The sequence below is a fragment of the Callithrix jacchus genome, chromosome 7 (assembly GCF_049354715.1).
Source record: "Callithrix jacchus isolate 240 chromosome 7, calJac240_pri, whole genome shotgun sequence".
NCBI classification, from domain to species: Eukaryota; Metazoa; Chordata; class Mammalia; order Primates; family Cebidae; genus Callithrix; species Callithrix jacchus.
The window spans coordinates 78,887,952-78,906,038 of record NC_133508.1 but is presented as its reverse complement, the minus strand read 5'-3'; the positions used below and the strand labels follow the sequence as shown (position 1 = coordinate 78,906,038).

At 36.7% G+C, this 18,087-nt stretch overlaps 1 protein-coding gene across 11 annotated transcripts in view; it reads left to right on the top strand.

Annotated features, from left to right (window-relative positions):
• The window catches only part of FOXJ3 (forkhead box J3), a 182,372-nt gene that overhangs the window by 45,176 nt on the left and 119,109 nt on the right, over nt 1-18,087 (top strand). For 7 of the 11 annotated variants that reach the window (XM_035251061.3, XM_035251057.3, XM_035251058.3 and 4 more), the window contains one exon: nt 11,617-11,941. In XM_035251061.3, coding sequence (XP_035106952.2) covers nt 11,617-11,941 — 325 coding nt within the window. Of the gene's footprint in view, nt 1-11,504; nt 11,942-18,087 lie in introns of all 11 variants that reach the window. The other 4 variants (XM_078331412.1, XM_078331410.1, XM_078331411.1 and 1 more) reach the window with 1 other exon arrangement.

Sequence of the window (18,087 nt, the reverse complement as noted above, 5' to 3'; positions counted from 1 at the left end):
TTGTGAAAAGATGAGACTATGAGTAAATAGAGGCTGAGAAAAAGATAGTACTTCTTAATGTAGTGCAAGATAGGTCTACAGATAGATAATTCAAGAAATAGAAAACCAAGAGGAGAAGCTCAACAGACTGGATTGGAAACCATATGAAATGGGGGTAATCATTCATGCTCTACCTCATAACACAAATCTTATTTTTGCTATTGATATCAAGAAGAATCTGATATGCTTAAAATACATTCATGAAGGAGAATTATTACTGCTTTTCACATTGATTTTAGACATTTTAGTGGGTTTGGAATAGTATCTAATTGTGGTTTTAGTTTACCTTTCCCTGATAACTAATGATGTTGAGCATCTTTCATGTGTTTATCGGGGTTTGTATGTCGTCGTTTAAATTTTTTGTGCATTTAAAAACTGGGTAGTTGTCTTTTAATTATGGAGTTCCATGAATTCTCTAAATATTCTGGATGCAAGTTTTTTTGTTAGAGCAAGAAAATTTTGGTAACATCTGAGTTACCAATTTTTTTCTTTCATTGTTCAAACTGAGAAATACTTACCTTTTCCTAATCACAAATATTTGTTTGTCTCTTTTTATGTCCAAGCTGAGAAATCTTTACCTAGTCCAAATCACAAATACTTGTTTTTTATTTTATTTTATTTTTGGAGACAGAATCTCACTCTGTTACATAGGCTGAAGTACAGTGGTGTGATCTTAGTTCACTGAAGCCTCCACTGTCCAGGCTCAAGTGATCTTCTCATCTCAGCCTCCCAAGTAGCTGGGACTTCAGGTGCACACCACCACACCTGGCTAATTTTTGTACTTTTTGTAGAAGCAGGTTTTACCATATTGCCCAAGCTATTCTAAAAATTCCTGAGCTCAAGCAGTCTGCCGCCTTAGCCTCTTAAAGTGCTGGGATTACAGGTGTGAGCCACCATCCCAGGGCACAAATATTTGTTTTTTAAAAACAGCTTTACTGAGATGTAAATGACATAGTATGTTTTTATAAGTCTGACAAATATATACACCCATAAATCATCACCATATCAATGTAGTGAACATATTCATCATTCCCAAAAGTTACTGAACATGCTCCTGTGCAGTTCTTCCCTCCTGTCCCTCTCTCTGCAAGGTACCTACTAATCTGCTTTTCTATTCCTTATTATATATTTGCATTTTCTAGATTTTTATATAAATGGAATCATACAATATATATTTTTATTTTTGTCTGGCTTTTGTTTAATTATTTTGAGATTTATCTGTGTTGCTGCATCCATCAGCAGTTCATTCCTTTTTATTCCATTGGATATATTCATAACAGTTTGTTTATTCATCCACCTGTTGATGGATATTTGGATTGTTTTCAGTTTTTGGCTATTACAAATAAAAATGCTATTAACATTTGTGTACAGATCTTAGTATAGTTATATGGTTTATTTTGGGTAAATACCAGGAGGTGAAATGACTGCTGTATTGTAGGTGTATGTTTAAGAAACTGGCAGCCTGTTGTCCTTAAAGCAGTTGTGCCATTTCCCACCAGCAGCTTGTTTAAGAGTTCCAGTTGTTCCATATTCTTGTGAACACAGTATGGTCAGTCTTTTAGTTAGCCATTTTAGTAGGTGTGTAGTGATATCTCAGTGTTGTTTTAATTTGCATTTTCCTAATAACTAATGATTTTGAGCATCTTATGAATCCTTTTTCTATGTACCCCCCTCATTAGGGTCCTGTTCCCTGGCCTTACACCTGCCTCTTCAGGTCCCATTCCCTGGCTCCACTCCTGCAACAATCCCCACACCCTGCCTCAGGATCCTGAGCCTACTCCTGTCCTCCTGGCTCCCACCCTTGGCTTCTCTGAATCTTTGCTATATTTTATTTGTTGAAATACCTGTTCACATCTTTTGCCCTTTTAAAAAAAAAAATGGGTTTTCTCATCTCATTGAGTTTCGAGAGTTCTTTATATTTTCTTGATACAAGTCCTGTTGGTCCGTACCCGCTTCCCCCGGTGAGGTGGATCTTGCTGTGTTGCCCAGGCTAGAGTACAGTGGCATGATCATAGCTCACTGTAGTCTCGAACTCCTGGGCTCTTGTGATCTTCCTGCCTTGATTGAATCCCCTTAATCTTTTTTTTTAAAAGAGATCAGTTCTTGTGATGTTGCCCAGGCTGGTCTTAAGCCCCTGGCCTCAAGTGATCCTCCTGCCTTGGCCTCCCAAAATGCTGGGATTACAGATGTGAGCCCTGTAATTTGTAGGGCTCACAAGTCGTTTTGAAGATACATGCTTTGCAAATGTTTTCTGCCAGTCTGTGACTTGCCTTTTCATTCTCCTGACACTGTCTTTGAAGAACAAAAGTTTTAAATTTTGATAAAGTCCAATTTATCAGTTTTATGAATTGCAATTTTTAAATGTCATATCTAAGAAATATTTGCCTAACCAGGTGTTACAAAGATTTTCTCTTATGATTTCTTCTATAAGTTTTATAGATTTAGCTTCTATATCTAGGTTTGTTTATTTTTCAGATTTTTATATATGCTATGATGGAAGGCTCATTGTTAATTTTTCTCCTATGCAGACAATCACTTGTGTTAACATAATTTTTTGAAAAGTCTTTCCTTTCCCCACTGACTTGTCTGGTGCTTTTGTCAAAAATCAAATGACTTTACTTGGACTCTGTTCTATTGATCTATGTCTGTCCTTTCTCCAAAACTTGGTCATTAGATTTTACAGTAAACCTTGAAATATGACAGTCTAAATCCTTCATGCTTTTGAAATTGAGAAAGCCTGAGATCCCCTATCTGCTTAGTGGAAGGTTGAAAATTAGGGTATTATATTTGCAAATTACCAAATAAAAATTTAAAAGATAGTAAATAACTGTGGCTTCCTTGAGCACATGGGAGGGGATGAGTAGTTCCATCAAGTAAAGATTGTGATGTTTTAAGGAAGAAGTTGCTGTACTTGGTAAGAAGAAAAAGGTAAAGTCTATGTTAAAGACCACAAAGTTGAAGACCCAATGTTGTAAAGTGATGGCAAGAAATAAAAAATAGAAACAAAAAGTGTAGGATCTTAAAAAAGGAGCCAGTATACTAGATAAAGAAGATATGATAGAATAAGAAAGAATAAGAAAGACTTTAGGCAGAGAGATTCCTAGAGTCTAGTAAGTTTAAGCTGCAGCATTTTTACAGGTGGATTATTGGTGAGCATCCCAAATAGTGCTGGGATTTCCATGTAAGTCAGTTATCTTCACACTTTTTCACTCCTTTTCATATCATGGAATTGTAATGATAATCATTGTTGGTGTTTTATGTAAGTGGATAATGACTGACACGTTGTTAGAACAGAAGGTATGTTTGTTTGGATTTTAACTAGTAGTAGGTAACAGTCACTTGACTCACGGTGAGATCCATAGCCTTAAGGGATTCTAACTTAGCTTATTTCTACTTATTTTTTTTTTTTTTGAACTCCTTCAATGGATATAAATTCCTTCAATGAATTGACTGGTGTAGTTCTCTAATTTTTCTCTTCTTTGATGACTGTTGTTTTAAAGTTCAGAGTTGAGTGAACTTTAACATAGATTTTCTTCTCCTCTGTCTTCTCCTTCTGTCTTTTTCTTCTCCTCTAGCATAGCAACTTCTTCCTTAAAACATCACAGCCTTTTCTTGATGGAACTTCCCATCTGCCACCGTGTGCTTAAGGGAATGTAGTTATTTACTGTTTTCTGACATTTTAATTCTAGTTGAGAGTATTTTTACTCAGCTTTCTTTCTCTACTTACCCCTTATTTTTGGTCCATTTCTTATAAAAATTAAAGTGGTTTTGGGTAAGAGACTCAGTCTAATTCTACTTTGAACATTTAGTGCGCTTGAAATTAAAACAAGAAATCTAAAGGTAGATAGAATCCATTTATGATCCTCTAAAAACAACTCCAACTCAAGTAATCATGATGAGCAGTATGGAAGGTCTATAATATTTATTATTTCAGATATTTTATATTGTTAAATAGCTTGTGTCAGATTGCTTATCTGAGAAGACTTACAGGTAATTCAGAGATTAGTTTTTGGCCACTTTGGGTATTGTACCCTTCATACAAAGCCTGACATTATGTGCCTGACCAGGGAAGATTTTTTTTTTTAAATCCACAATATAGAACTGAATTCAATTGTATTTTTATATGTTGTACACTATGGAGACTTTTGTCAAAGGGAAAATAAGCAAGCTTGTCTTTTAAAAAGTGTTTCTAACAAAATGGATTATATTTTTCATTTATTGAATGCCTATTGTGTGCCAGTTATTCCCTGTGTACTAAATATTCCACATGTATTTTGTCATTTATTCTTCAGAGCACTTCTTGAGGCTTAGAGGTTTATTTGACTTCTTCAAGGATGCATAGTTAGTAAGTGGAAGAGTAAGAATTTAAGCCTAGGTATCAGAGTTACTTCAAAGTTCTTACTCTGTTATTGGCTCAAGCCTGTAATCCCAGCACTTTGGGAGGCCGAGACGGGTGGATCACAAGATCAAGAGATCGAGACCATCCTGGTCAACATGGGAAACCCCATCTCTACTAAAAAAAAAATACAAAAAATTAGCTGGGCATGGTGGCACGTGCCTGTAATCCCAGCTACTCAGGAGGCTGAGGCAGGAGAATTGTCTGAACCAAGGAGGCGGAGGTTGCGGTGAGCCGAGATCATGCCATTGCACTCCAGCCTGGGTAACAAGAGTGAAACTCTGTCTCAAAAAAAAAAACCAAAAAACACACACACATACGTAAATATGTATATTAAGAAACTAGTTCATATAGAAATATTGTATATACTATATTAATACATATGTCTCAATATAAGAAGAGACCAAAAGACTGAAGATTAATGTTTCTTATTTTTTGTCCCTTAAAAAATTATTGCTTAAAGAGCTTTTGTTTATGTGAGTTATATCGGTCCATGTTTATTGTATTACAAATTAAAACTAAGAAAATTTAAAATATTCACATAAAAACGAAAGTCTCCATTGTGTATAGCATATAACAAATATAATTGAATTCAGTTCTACATTGTGGATCTTTAAAAAACCCTTTGGTAACATAGATAACAAGTTTTATGAAAAGTAATCGTATGTTCCAAAACAAAATTTAGTGAGAAAATTGGCATTACTTTACATTTTTGCAGATCTTTTAAATATGTGACGTAATAGAAGACAGCTGGATTCTCATCTTTCTCTCTGCATTAAATCTGTTGTGATATCACGCATACATAGCATCTGAAAAACTCTACTATCCACTTATGAGAGGATCAGAGTGAAAAAGGCAAATAATATCTTACTATGAGAATAGTTTTGACTCCTCAGACTACTTGAAGGGTCTCTGGACTACACTTTGAGAACTGCTGATCCATAGATATCACATGTAGCAGCATTTCTCGTTTTTATTGGTGGCAGAGTTACTGATACTATTAATGTTCCTGTGATTTGTTGTCTGCTTTCATAGGTGAAGGCATTGCTAAATTTCGGTCACAAGTTAGTGAAAATAAAGAAGATATTTTCCTTCTTCCAAGTTGACCACCTTCGAGTTTTATCTCTTTTAGCTCCTAAGGAAAAGGTGGCTTTGGTGAGGTCATTTGAAACAGTAGTTTGGTTGGAAAGACAACAGCTTAACATTACCTTTGTGTGGTAAGGTATCAGTCTTCTCTATTGCTAATGCTGTGGTTTTGTAGCTACACTCAGCTACTTCAGTTTGGACTTCAGAAGCACTTGATGTTTTTTTCAGCCTTGCAAGACTTCAGGTTATAGGACTCTTAGCTGAAATTGCAGGACAAGGGCAGGGAGTACCTATCTTAGCAAATCTGTATTTTCTCTGTCTATGCTTGTAACTCTAATCAGTTTATTTCTCTTTTAGAACTTCAATTTAAATGATGAGAAAGAGCCAACACATGCCAACATTCTAAATTTTTCCTGCTTCTCTTTTTGCACTAGTCTCAGTTGGCATATGGCTTGCTTTTCAAATTCTACAGATAACAGTTTGACCAAATTCTTTGTCATCAGCTTTCCAACCTTCTGTATCGGAATTTATTAACTCGTTAACGCCTTTGTAAGAGTGTCCTAAAACATTTTAGGTTATGTTACTTGTACCACCACACTGCCGTGTCCTAAATTCTCTGTGTTAGAAACTATATTCATCTGCTCATAGAGACTCTTTTATAGTAGTTAAACACATTAAAAGTCTGTATGGTAGTTAGTCTGCCGCTGGGATGGCAGCTTCACAGACTACTTCACAGAAAAAATCAGGGATCCAGACTTTTTCTCTCTGTTTCCGTATGCTCAATATCTGGCTTCTATTTTCAAGGTCATCTTATGATCCAAGATGACTGCTAGAGCAATAATTAATTATGTCCACATTCCAGAGAGCAGGCAGGGCAAAAGGTGCAATGCCATCCTGAATAAAACTGGGATTTATTCCTAAGGTAAAAGGTAAGAACAAATATTAAGTGGCAATAGGCATAGCCCCTGCTTCTGGTTGCCTTTAGTGCTGAAACACTGTAATAGGAGTGATAGCACATATTGACCCTAAAAGATTCATGAGATCAGAATAATTCAAGAATCAGTCCTGTGGTAATTAGAAAAATTTCTCCTGAGCTCTAAATTGCTCAGTTTTTTGTGTGTCATGGGTCTTAAGATGAAACGCCACATGCCAGGAATGAAGTGGGAGAATTCAGTAATATTTGGGTCATTTGGGTCACAACACAGTCATTATTCTTATTCTTTTTATTTTCTTTGGTGTTTTTCTCTTACCTACATTTAGGCAGCCAACAGGATCTCTACCCATTTGCCCCCCTTTTTGGTACCGTTGAAACTTGAAGAACTTTTGGAGTCAGTCTTTGCTACACTTTGGGAATTAGGAAAGTTGCAGAGGGAGGCCATGCAGTGTACTAAAGTAGCGAAAATCATATATGGGATCATACGAGTGTCTGTGTTTCATAAAGTGGGATTAAAACTCCAGTGATATGACTTAGTTTGGAGTTGTTATAGCCTGATGCTCCTTATCCTTTAATTTTATGAAGAAAAAAACCCTTAATGAAACTTCTTTATTTTTTATTTTTTCTCTGTGACTCTACCAAAAGAGGAACTTCTTTTAAGCAGCAGTTACCATCGTATATTTAAGAACTTCAGACGTAAATTATTCTCCATGCCTTGCTTTCTCCCACAAGTAACAGTATGTGCTTTTCATCTTTACTTCCATATTCTCGTTTTTCTCTGTTATTCCAGTAGAATGGTTTCTCTTCCTGTGTAATGCTGCATGTCAATCTGTGCTCTGAGTCATACTTTTTTCTGTCTTGTCAAGGACTGCAAACCTATAAGTACCCTTACCTTCTGCTACTTAGTACTCTCTGTCACCTCTTTCTTTTAACTTTTGAGCTTGTTACAGTCTCACTTGTTTGAGGAGGAGCACACCCATACCTTCATTGGACAGTTACTATTTCGATCATGGAAGTTTCTTCTTTCAAGGAGATCAGAGTCCTGTGGGAGAGAGGTAGATAAAGATAATCACAGTTTCATGTAAATTTTATGATAGAGGTATTTATACTTTGCTTTAGGAATAATAGCTCCTTTAGCTTAGGAGATGGAGGATGGAAAGAGAGGATTAACCAGGCTTTCTTTAGGGGGAGATGTTTGGTCTTGAAGAAGTAGAAGCCAGCCTGGCAGACGGGTAAGTAAAGGGCATTCCAGAAAAGAAGGCGTTTATTCCTTATCCAAGTACTGTGTTATTTTTCAGATAACTTGTACCTGGCGTGGTATTAGGTAGCATCAGAAGTACTAATGTATGGTCACTGTCCATAGTGGTCGGGGGAGAAGAGGTGAGGGTAGAAGGCTTAAGCATATGATTCACTGTGCATGTGAAACAACATGTCAGTTGCCAAACTGAGGTTATAATTGCTCTAGGAATTAAGAGAAGGCTTAATAAAAAATCAGTAAAAGCTAAAGTAGTTGAAAATGAGGAATTTAGATTTAGTATAGTAGGAGTTAGGGAGCCATTGAAAGTGTCTAGGCATAATGACATGAAAGTAGTGTTGATACATTTCTCTTGGAGTGTGTGCATGGACTGGATATTATTAACAGGGAGGGGTGGTTGAGACATCAGAGTGTAGGAAGCCAGCTAGGAAGCTTTTGGAATGAGGTGAAGTAATGAGGGCCTGACATTTCTTAACCAGATTTCCATAACCAGATTCCTTAGAGCCTCCCATACTGTTTTTAAATTTACCACCATCTGTTCTCTTATACAAGTGGACTTCTGTCATCACCATTCCACTAATAAGTTTGTTTCTTTTTTTTTTTTGAGACAGAGTCTTGCTCTGTCGTCCAGGCTGGAGTGCAGTGGTGTGACCTTGGCTCACTGCAACCTTCATCTCCTGGGTTCAAGTGATTCTTCTGCATCAGCCTCATGAATAACTGGGATTACAGGCATCTGACACCACACCGAGCTAACTTTTGTGTTTTTAGTAGAGACAGGGTTTCACCATGTTGGGCAGACTGGTCTCAAACTCCTGACCTCAAGTGATCTGTCCACCTTGGCCTCCCAAAGTGCTGGGATTATAGGTGTGAGACACTGCACCCAGCCTAATAAGGTTGTTTCTAAAGTTACTGGTGATTGGCCAAATCTAATGGTCATCTTTTGGGTTCTCCACGCTTAATGGAGAACCACAATGGCCACCAGCCTAAGTACCAACAATGGAGGCACTTTTTGCTTCATTACTAAGAATGCTGTATATAAAATTTAAGAAATTGCAAACAGAACAGAAGCCCCACTTTTTTAGAGTTTAAATTTGAGACTTTTTATAGTGTACTTAAAATTTGCTTTTGCAGAACTGATGAATTATAAGCACAGTGGAATAATTTTTACACATGATGGCTTTGGAGACTAGGGTCCTTTTTCTTTCCAGTCTATTTAAATCTTAACTTAGCTGAAGACTTAGCTGAAGTTCTTTCTTTACCCTCAAGGCTTCAGTCCATATTGTTTTCTCCTTTTCCTGAAACTTCACAGCACCCAGAGCTCAGCTGTGTACTTTTATTCAGTTCTCTGTTGTGTCTGACCTTTATTGGATTATAAGTTCCTGGAAGACAGGAATTTTACCACACTTCCTTTGTGTGTATTTTTATTTTATACACAAACATAGCTCTTTACACATGTATAATTTATGCATTCTTGTTAAATATAACACATAGTAAATATCTATATTACTGAGATTCTCACAGTGTCTTATTACTGGCAGGGAGCAGAAGGCAAAGATGGTTCTCAGTAGGGAGCACCTGCAATAACAATTATATTCCAATTTGTAATATACTTTTATATGAAAATGCGTGTAACTGGCTGCTTTGGAAATGTGAACAAAATAAAGCTCTACTCCATGGAGACTTGACTGAGGTAAATTGGATGACAGCATTGTATAAAATAGCCAATCCTTATTGAATGAAATGTGAATAATGATGGAAGCAACCACTCTTCTTACCACTACCGGTAGTTGACATAAGTATTACTTGCCTGACACTGTTCTGAAAACTTCATGTCAGTGAGGTGGGTACTGTTTAAATTATCATTCTCATTTTATAGATGACGTCTGGTTAGCAAAACTACCAGATTGGGAACAGGAGATCTGGGCTGTCATTTTCATATTACTGCTAACTAACTGTGTGAAATTGGATGAACCTTAACTTCAGTTTTTTATCACTGAAGGATTAGTCTCTGATGTCTAGAGTACTTTCTCTACTATTCTGACATTGTGTGATCTCTAAATTATCTTATCTTCTTATTCTACAAGTCCTTATATCTTCTTGCTGGAAACAGGGGTTTTTAGTTGAGATTGTAGAGGAGGATAGTAAGTTTTTTTTTTTTTTTTTTAAAGATCTCTGAAGGTGCTATAGAGATGAATTTAAAGTTCAGGTTCAGAGGAATGTGTACAATAGAGATGGAGGGAATTTGAGAAAAATGAGTAAGGTAAAATTGTCGATCAGCGTATCTGAAACTCAAGAGAACTCAATTTATTGGCAGTGCAGGTAGAATCCTCATGGCTGTCTGATTTATAATTGCTCTTGCTTAATCTGGTTTGCCTAATGGTGTATTAGTGGCCTCCCAAGATACTCCTAGACTAATACTATTAACCAACACTTACTGAATATTTCTTTTGCACATGTTTTATCGCATTTAATTTTCAAAGTAATATTTTAACCATAGGTACTATTGTTACATTTTACAGATGAGAAAGCCGGGAGGTAGAGGTCATTAACATCTTTACAGTTCTACAGCTGGTAATTGTTAGAATCAGTATTTAGACTCCAGGTCTTCCTCATCCCAAAGCCCCTGTTCTTTATTAATTCTTTGTTGCCTCCAAGTTGTTCAGATCCTACACATAATACTCAAGGTTGCTTTTTTTGCCTGGAGCCATTTGGAATGAAGGGCCTATATGGTATTTTCATAGTTACAAATTTTTTCTTTTGACTTTAAGTCAAAAGAGACCTTTAAGCTTTTTTATTTTGTTGTCTTTTTTCCCCTTATTTTGTTATCACTTAGAAGTCTTTTTCATTCTTCTCTACTTTATTGTCAGTCTTTATTTCTACTTCTTTGACCCAGTAATAGAGGGCTTATATCCTCTGCTGAAGTTAACAATTCCAATGTGAAGTGTCAAGCCTTGTTTCTGTGGTCTTACCTTCAGTTCTTAGAGCAGCTTTCTCCCTTTTCTAGAATATGTGTTAACCTGGCAGATTTAGTGGTAACGGTCTGAATTTTTCAGCCTTGGGAGAAATACACTGTAGAATTCAAATCAGTGGATGTTTGCCCAAGCCTGTCTTTGAGTTTTTAATGCTGCTTTTCTTGCTGACCATTTATGTAATTTAATGCCTTATATTCTATACTCCCACATCTTTAGTTTTTGTAAACCCGTCTCTTGACTTTTTTTTTTTTTTTTTTTTACAGAAGTAACTTCCTGGTACTGCTATTTCCTTTTTCTCTCACTCCTCAGTGTCCTTGACTTTGCATTCCTTTTTTCAGTCAATCTCCCCCAGTTAACTTGTCTCCTTGCTAATTCTTATATACTCTGCTTTATTCTTCCTACCTCCTACCTGCATAAACTCTGCCTTCTTGCCTTCATGCACATTCCTGTGCCAGTTTCCTAGTTACTTCTCTGACCTCTTGCCTCCACCTTACTTTTTTTATGACTGTCCTAAAATTTATGTAAAGGAAATGCCAGAGGTACATTTTAAGCTTTTAAGGGCTTGTGCTGGTGGTGAGTAAAAGAGTTGGGTTGCAGCTGGGCCTTTCACACCTAGAGCCTGTTGCTTTCTTAAAGAAACAGCGATTTTTAGAAAGATTGGCATCAGAATCACTTTTTTGGTATGTATTGTTCTGTATTTTAAACAATTTTAAAACGAAGTTTGTAATGTTTTGGTGAGGAAAAAATTAAGAAAAGAGATTGGAAATGTGATCCCTTAAATATTTGGTTTGCTCATTAACATACTCAATCTTTTTCCTCCAGATGTAACTCAGACTTTCCCTCACTTTGGAACTCCTAGATTTGTGAATATTGGATATTTTGAGAAGCAGGGGTTCTTTCCTTGATATTGACTAAGGAGTCTATTTACCTTCAGGATGACATCTGAACTGGAGAGCAGCCTAACATCTATGGACTGGTTACCACAGCTCACCATGAGAGCAGCCATCCAAAAATCTGATGCTACACAAAATGCACACGGAACAGGAATTTCTAAGAAGAATGCACTCCTTGACCCAAATACAACTCTGGACCAGGAAGAAGTCCAACAGCACAAAGATGGGAAACCTCCATACAGTTATGCCAGCCTCATTACATTTGCAATTAATAGCTCACCCAAAAAGAAAATGACTTTAAGTGAAATTTATCAGTGGATTTGTGATAACTTCCCATATTATAGAGAGGCTGGCAGTGGTTGGAAGGTAAGGATTTTATTTAAATTATTACTTTTATGAAGTAAGCAATGATAATATTGACTTCTGAAAATAAAGCTTTATAAAGGCTCATATTAACAATATGACATTTTAATCTCTAGGGGTTTTTAGGATGTAAAAAAAAAGTTTTTAGCTTAGGTGAATAACTTTATTTTTGATAGATTATTAGTGTGTTAGAGCTTGATTATGTTGTAGAACTGACAGCATAATGTAAGAGCAGAGATAATGTAGCATTCACTGGAAACCATACCTGCAGTTCAGGTGAGTTGGCAGTGAGACTAAAGTGAAAAACAACATAGTATTGCAGCTAGTACTGACTTTCTCAATCAAGTTTTTTTTCTTTTTTTTTTTAAATTAGAGACAAAGTCTTGTTCTCTTGCCCAAGCTCGAGTGCCTGAGCACGCCACCATGGTCAACTAATTTTTAAATTTTCTGTAGAGATAGGGTCTTGCTCTGTTGCCCCTGCTGGTTTTGAACTTCTGGCTTCAGGCGATCCTCCTGCCTTGGCCTGACATAGTTTTGGCATTACAGGTGTGAGACATTGTGCTTGGCCAAGACTTTTTGAAAAATCTTTATCTTGAAAGAATTTCAGATTTTCACAAGAGTTGCAAAAGCCATACAGAAGGTTCCCATATATACTTCATCAGCTTCTTCTAATGTTAGCATCTTATATAACCATAGTACAATTATCAAAACTAAGAAATTGAATCCGAGTACTTTGTGAGGTGAAGACAAGAGGATTGCTTTAGAACAAGAGTTTGAGACCAGTCTGGGCAACATAAGTTGCTCATGATTAGATGTTTTCTTATGATTAAAATGAGGTAATATGTTTTTGGGAAGAATAATACAGATACGACATGGCCTTTTGTGCATAACATATCAGGGGATAGATAATGCAAGTATGTATTAATGGGAATGTTACCTATGATTCTTTGGTTAAGGGGATATCTGCCAGGTTTCTTCATTATAAAGTTATTTATCACTTTGTAAATGATAATATGTTTTGGGAGGATACTTTGAGCCTATGCAAATATAGTAAGTCCTCAACTTCGATAGGTTCTTGGAAACTGTGACTTTAAGCAAAACTACATAAAGTGAGACCGTTTTTTTTTCTTAACAACATTATAACAAAATGATATTATTTGAAGACATGCTGTAATTTGACTTAATGTCACAGTTTCCAAGAATCCTGTTAGATTCTTGGAAATGTGCTAAATGAAGACTTAGTGTACTTTATTTCTTCTTAAACTTTTGTCCATTAATTTTAGCATTCGTTGGTAGGTCATAATTGTAGCAATTATTACTGTTTTCTCTCTTTTTTCTTTTTTTGAGACAGTCTCACTCTGTCGCCCAGGCTGGGGTACAGGGGTACCATGTCGGCTCACTGCAGCCTCCGTCTCCTGGGTTCAAGCAATTCTCCTGCCTCAGTGCCCCGAGTAGCTGGGATTACAGGTGCCCACCACCACACCCAGCTAATTCTTATATTTTTAGTAGAGATGGGGTTTCATCATGTTGGCCAGGCTGATCTGGAACTCCTGACATGAGGTGATCCTCCCACCTCGGCCTCCCAAAGTGCTGCAATTATAGGCGTGAACCACTGCACTTGGCTAATTATTACTGTTTTCTAGTGGTGATTTTCTCTTTTCCTTAATTCCTTTGACATTTATTAATTGATACTCTTCTGAATAGCTGAGTTCCTTTAGTTTCTTTTATCCACTTATTCAATCATTTATTTATAATAGTATGCACTCATAGATATTTATTCTTTATGCTATTGTTGTCATTCAAATTGTTGCAACTTTGGCCGTTGGGAGCTCTTATAGGTTGGCTCATACTTTTCCTTGCTTAGCACTTTCTTTCTTTTTGGCAAAATAAGGTGTTCCAGGGCTATCGTGTATCTTCCTTGCCCAAGCCTGGAATCAACTACTTCTTTAAGGAGACTTTTGAGGTACCTAGCTAATTTATGTTATACAACAAATAATTCCACTTTCTCTTTTTTAAATTTTTATTTTAAGTTTTATTTTTTTTAGATACAGTCTTGCTCACTCTGTCAGCCTGGCTGGAGTTCAGTGGTACGATCCTAGCTCACTGCAGCCTCAAACTCCTGGGCTCAAGTGGTCCTCCTGACTTATCCTCCTGAGTAGCTAGGACTACAGGTGCGTGCCACCACGCCTACCTGGCTAATTTTTAGGGTTTTGCTATGTTGCCTGGGCTGGTCTTGGCCTCAAGTGATCCTCCTGCCTCTGCCTCCCAAAGTGCTGGGATTATAGATGTGGGCCACCGCGCCTGGCTCAACCTACTTTCTTCTGTCTGCACGTGTTATGTTCGTATTCTTACATAAGAATTATGCAGTCGTGTGCCATGTCAGGTGTGTGTATACATGTAGAGGAAGGGAGTGTTAGGGCTTTAGGTCTACCATCAGATGGTAGTTACTCTTTAGTTTCTCTTAGCCCTTCCTGCTTCAACACTTTTGCCTTTTTCATTTGACTGAATTTATTAGAGACATTTGCTGATTTACTGTGCACCAAGGATGTGCTGTGCCTGGTTGCCTTGTAAGGGAAGGGATTGTGCCTCATTGAGGTTTTTGTATCTCTTTCTCTTCCATACCTTAGCAAACAGTGCTTCCATTTAGCAAGCTTCAGTAAATACAGTTTGAATGAAAGCATGAATCTTGGTCCCAGTCTACCTTTTTAGCTCTATTTTTTGTACCTTTCGTATACTTCTGGCCATTCCAGCCTACTAACTGTCCCTGTTAGTAAGCACATTTGTTTCCTTCTCGCTTTTGTTTTTCTCTTATTTCTCCTTGGACTTTGTCTCTTTTGCCTTTTTTTTTTTCAGTTGATAATGCCCTGTTATTTCAACTCGTGTTATTTTTCATCTCCCTATAGAATCAATCTCTTGTATTATCAATAGTATTATAGAACTTTATTAATAATATTATAGAACTTAGAGATTTTTTAAAATTCAGAAATCTTGTTTCATTAGTTTTTACTTCTGTACTCAGATACTCAAAATGATAACTGTTTAATTATTTTCATTCTGCCAGGCACTATACTAGGTGCCATATTGTCTCTTTCATAAGGCCACACAATAGCCTTATGAAGTAGATACTATTATTGTCCAAATATTAAAGGTAAGAAAACAAAGCCTTAGAGAAGTTAAGCAACTTTCTAGAATTTCTCAGCTGGAGAATCTGAGGTAGAGTCAGGATTTGGTACCAGACTAGGAGATTTTTTTCCAGTGCTCATGTTCTTAACCATTAGAAAGATGCATAATTTTGCAAAAACTATATAAATATTTATTAAATTTAATTTGCCAGGATACATTCCCCTTAGCTGGCTAACTCAGTATGAGAAGTGATTGTTAACAGTGTATTTTGAATAGGAGTCTACCCTAACAGAATGTTTCAGTGGAGGATATACCTAATAAAACTTGAATTAAACATGAATCACAGCATCATTCTAAGCAAGTAGCAGTGGGTCTATTTAAGCTGTGCTTTCTGGCTTTACGGTGCTATAGACTCTTTGTCAAGATTTAGCGTGAGGAAAGGCTAGAAAATTTTGATAAAGCCTGTGTGATTATGGAAACACTTGGTGGCTAGGGAGGAGAAATGGCCAAAATTTGAATATGTGGCTTAGAAAGCCCACTGATTCACCGGTCAGTATCATTGAGTGTAAACCTAACCTAAGTGCTGCAGGTGCTGGATAGGTGATGTAAATAGGGAAAGGAAAAAAATTGCCAGACGGAAGAGTGTGTCTAATGTAAAAGGAGCAGTTATGTTCCACCCGCCTCGGCCTCCCAAAGTGCTGGGATTACAGGCTTGAGCCACCAAGCCCGGCCCTATTATCCCCTTTTCTAAATTTTTTTTAGTGATTACTCTAGGGTTTACTATACACATCTTAGTTCATTCAAGCCTATAACAACAATGGAAAGAAAACCGAAAACACAGAGTGAGTGGCTTACAAACAACAAACATTTATTTCTCGTAATTCTGGAGGCTGGGAATTCTAAAATCAAGCTGCCAGCAGATTCTGGTGATGGCCTGTATCCTGGCTCATAGATGATCGTGTTCTCATTATAACCTTACATGGTAGAATGGAGCAATAAACTCTCTGAGCCTCTTTTATGAACACTAATCCATTCATGAGGACACCCTTCGTAACCTAATCACCTTAAAGGCCTCTCCTCCAAACATCACATTGGGAATTAGGTTTCAACATAAGAATTTTGAGGGGATGCAAATATTCATAAATTGTAATATCTTCAAGTTACTGCACTCTACCTTCAAATAGTATTAAATCATTTTGTGTATAATTTAAGAATTTTGTAAACCAAGTCTTTAGAGTTTCTTTAACCTATCCTTTTTGTTATTGTTATACATTTTACTTTTATATAGTTACAGACTCCATAATAAATTATATTTGCTTTACACAGTTATCTTTTTCGCTTTTTTATTTTTTTACAGTCTGAATATGTTCATACAGTTTTCTTTTAAAAGCATTAAATCGACCTTCATTTTTTACCATTTCTGGCACTCTATTTATTTTTGTGATCTGCATTTTTGTTTGATTTCGTATTTCTGCCAAAAGAACTTCCTTATAACAGTGTTAGTCAGCTGAGATGAAATTTTTCAAGTTTTTTTTGTTTGGAAGTCTCCTTTCTCTGGCTGCCTTCAAGATATGCTTTATTTTGGTTTTTAGCACTTTCAGTGTAATGAATATAGGGGTGTGGACTTTTATTCTGCTTGGTATTCTCTGAAATTCTTGCATATTCATGTTGATGTCTTGCATTATTTTTTAAAGATTTTTGACTGTTACTTCAGATTTTCCTTCTGCCTTCATTCCTTTCTTTTTTTTCCTGAGACTTGCATTGCGTGTATCATCACACAGTTCTTGGATGATCTGTTTTGTTTTTGTTTTGCTTTGTGTGAATGTGCTCATTTCCACTTGGAAATTTCTGTTAATCTACCCTCAAGTTCTCTGAGCCTTTCCCTAGTTGTGTCTAGTTTAATGATGAGCACATCTGAGGAATTTTAAAAATCTTTAATCATGTTTTATATTTCTATAATTTAATATTTGTCCCTTTAGTTTTCACATTTCTGTTGAAGTTCTTCATCTCTTTATGCAGGCATGTTGTCTACTTTTTTCTGCTAAATCCTTTAACATATTAATCCTAGTTATTTAAATTTTTTTTTCTGATAGTTCTGACACCTCAGTCTTCTCTTGGGTTTTATTGGTGTTTTTTTCATCTCTTGGCAGTAAATTTTCCTTTCTTTTCTGTGTCTTCTAATTGTTGACTGAGACCAGTTATATGTGTAAAAGAATGGTAGACATTGAGGTAAATAGTATTTGTACTTGTAAATGGATAAGCATCTTTTTTCTCAGGCCATTCTTGTGGAGATTGAGCCAATCTGTCAGTAATTTGGATTTTCTTATTGATATCTTTATCTTCAATATACCACAACTTTACATTCCTCCAGCAGTAGGCACCTGTTAACTTGTGCTTAGATTAGAGAGTGGGGCTTAGGTACTGTAGGAAATTTTAATTTTTTCATCTCTTTAATTTTAGTTGTCTCTGCTCACCTTTTTACACATGGTAATTTCTTGCCCCTTCTCTGTCAGTACACTGCATTTGCTTGTTATTCAGTGTTATGCTTTTGGTAGAGGCAGGGTTTTTCTCTGTTTTGTTGGTCTAGCCTGAGTCTTATGTAGACCCTTGGACTGAGGGGTGGGCTTTTTCAGTTTCTTTCCCTCAGACAAACTAGTCATCTGTGTATCTGTAGTTGCTTTTGGGTGGGAGTTTCCCGTCTCTTCTCCAGGTGTAGCAGACCTATACGTGGTATCTGTGTAGGATCCTGGGCCCAAAGTAGTTTTCCTGTACCTCTCCCAGAGTTCAAGGGATTTGCTTCTACTTTTCCTCCAGCAGCAGATCTCTTTGCCTATGTCTTGGGAACAGTTTCCGATCCCTCTCTAGAGGCACCATAGTTTTGTTTCCATTCTTCCCCCAGAAGCAGAGAATCTTTGCCAGAGTCCTACAGGTGAGAGGTTTTGCTGTCTTTACTGCAAACTTGTTGTTTTTCTTTGTAAAATCTGTGTAAGGTTGGCGGGCTTTGTCTCTTTACTCCCTATTACTGT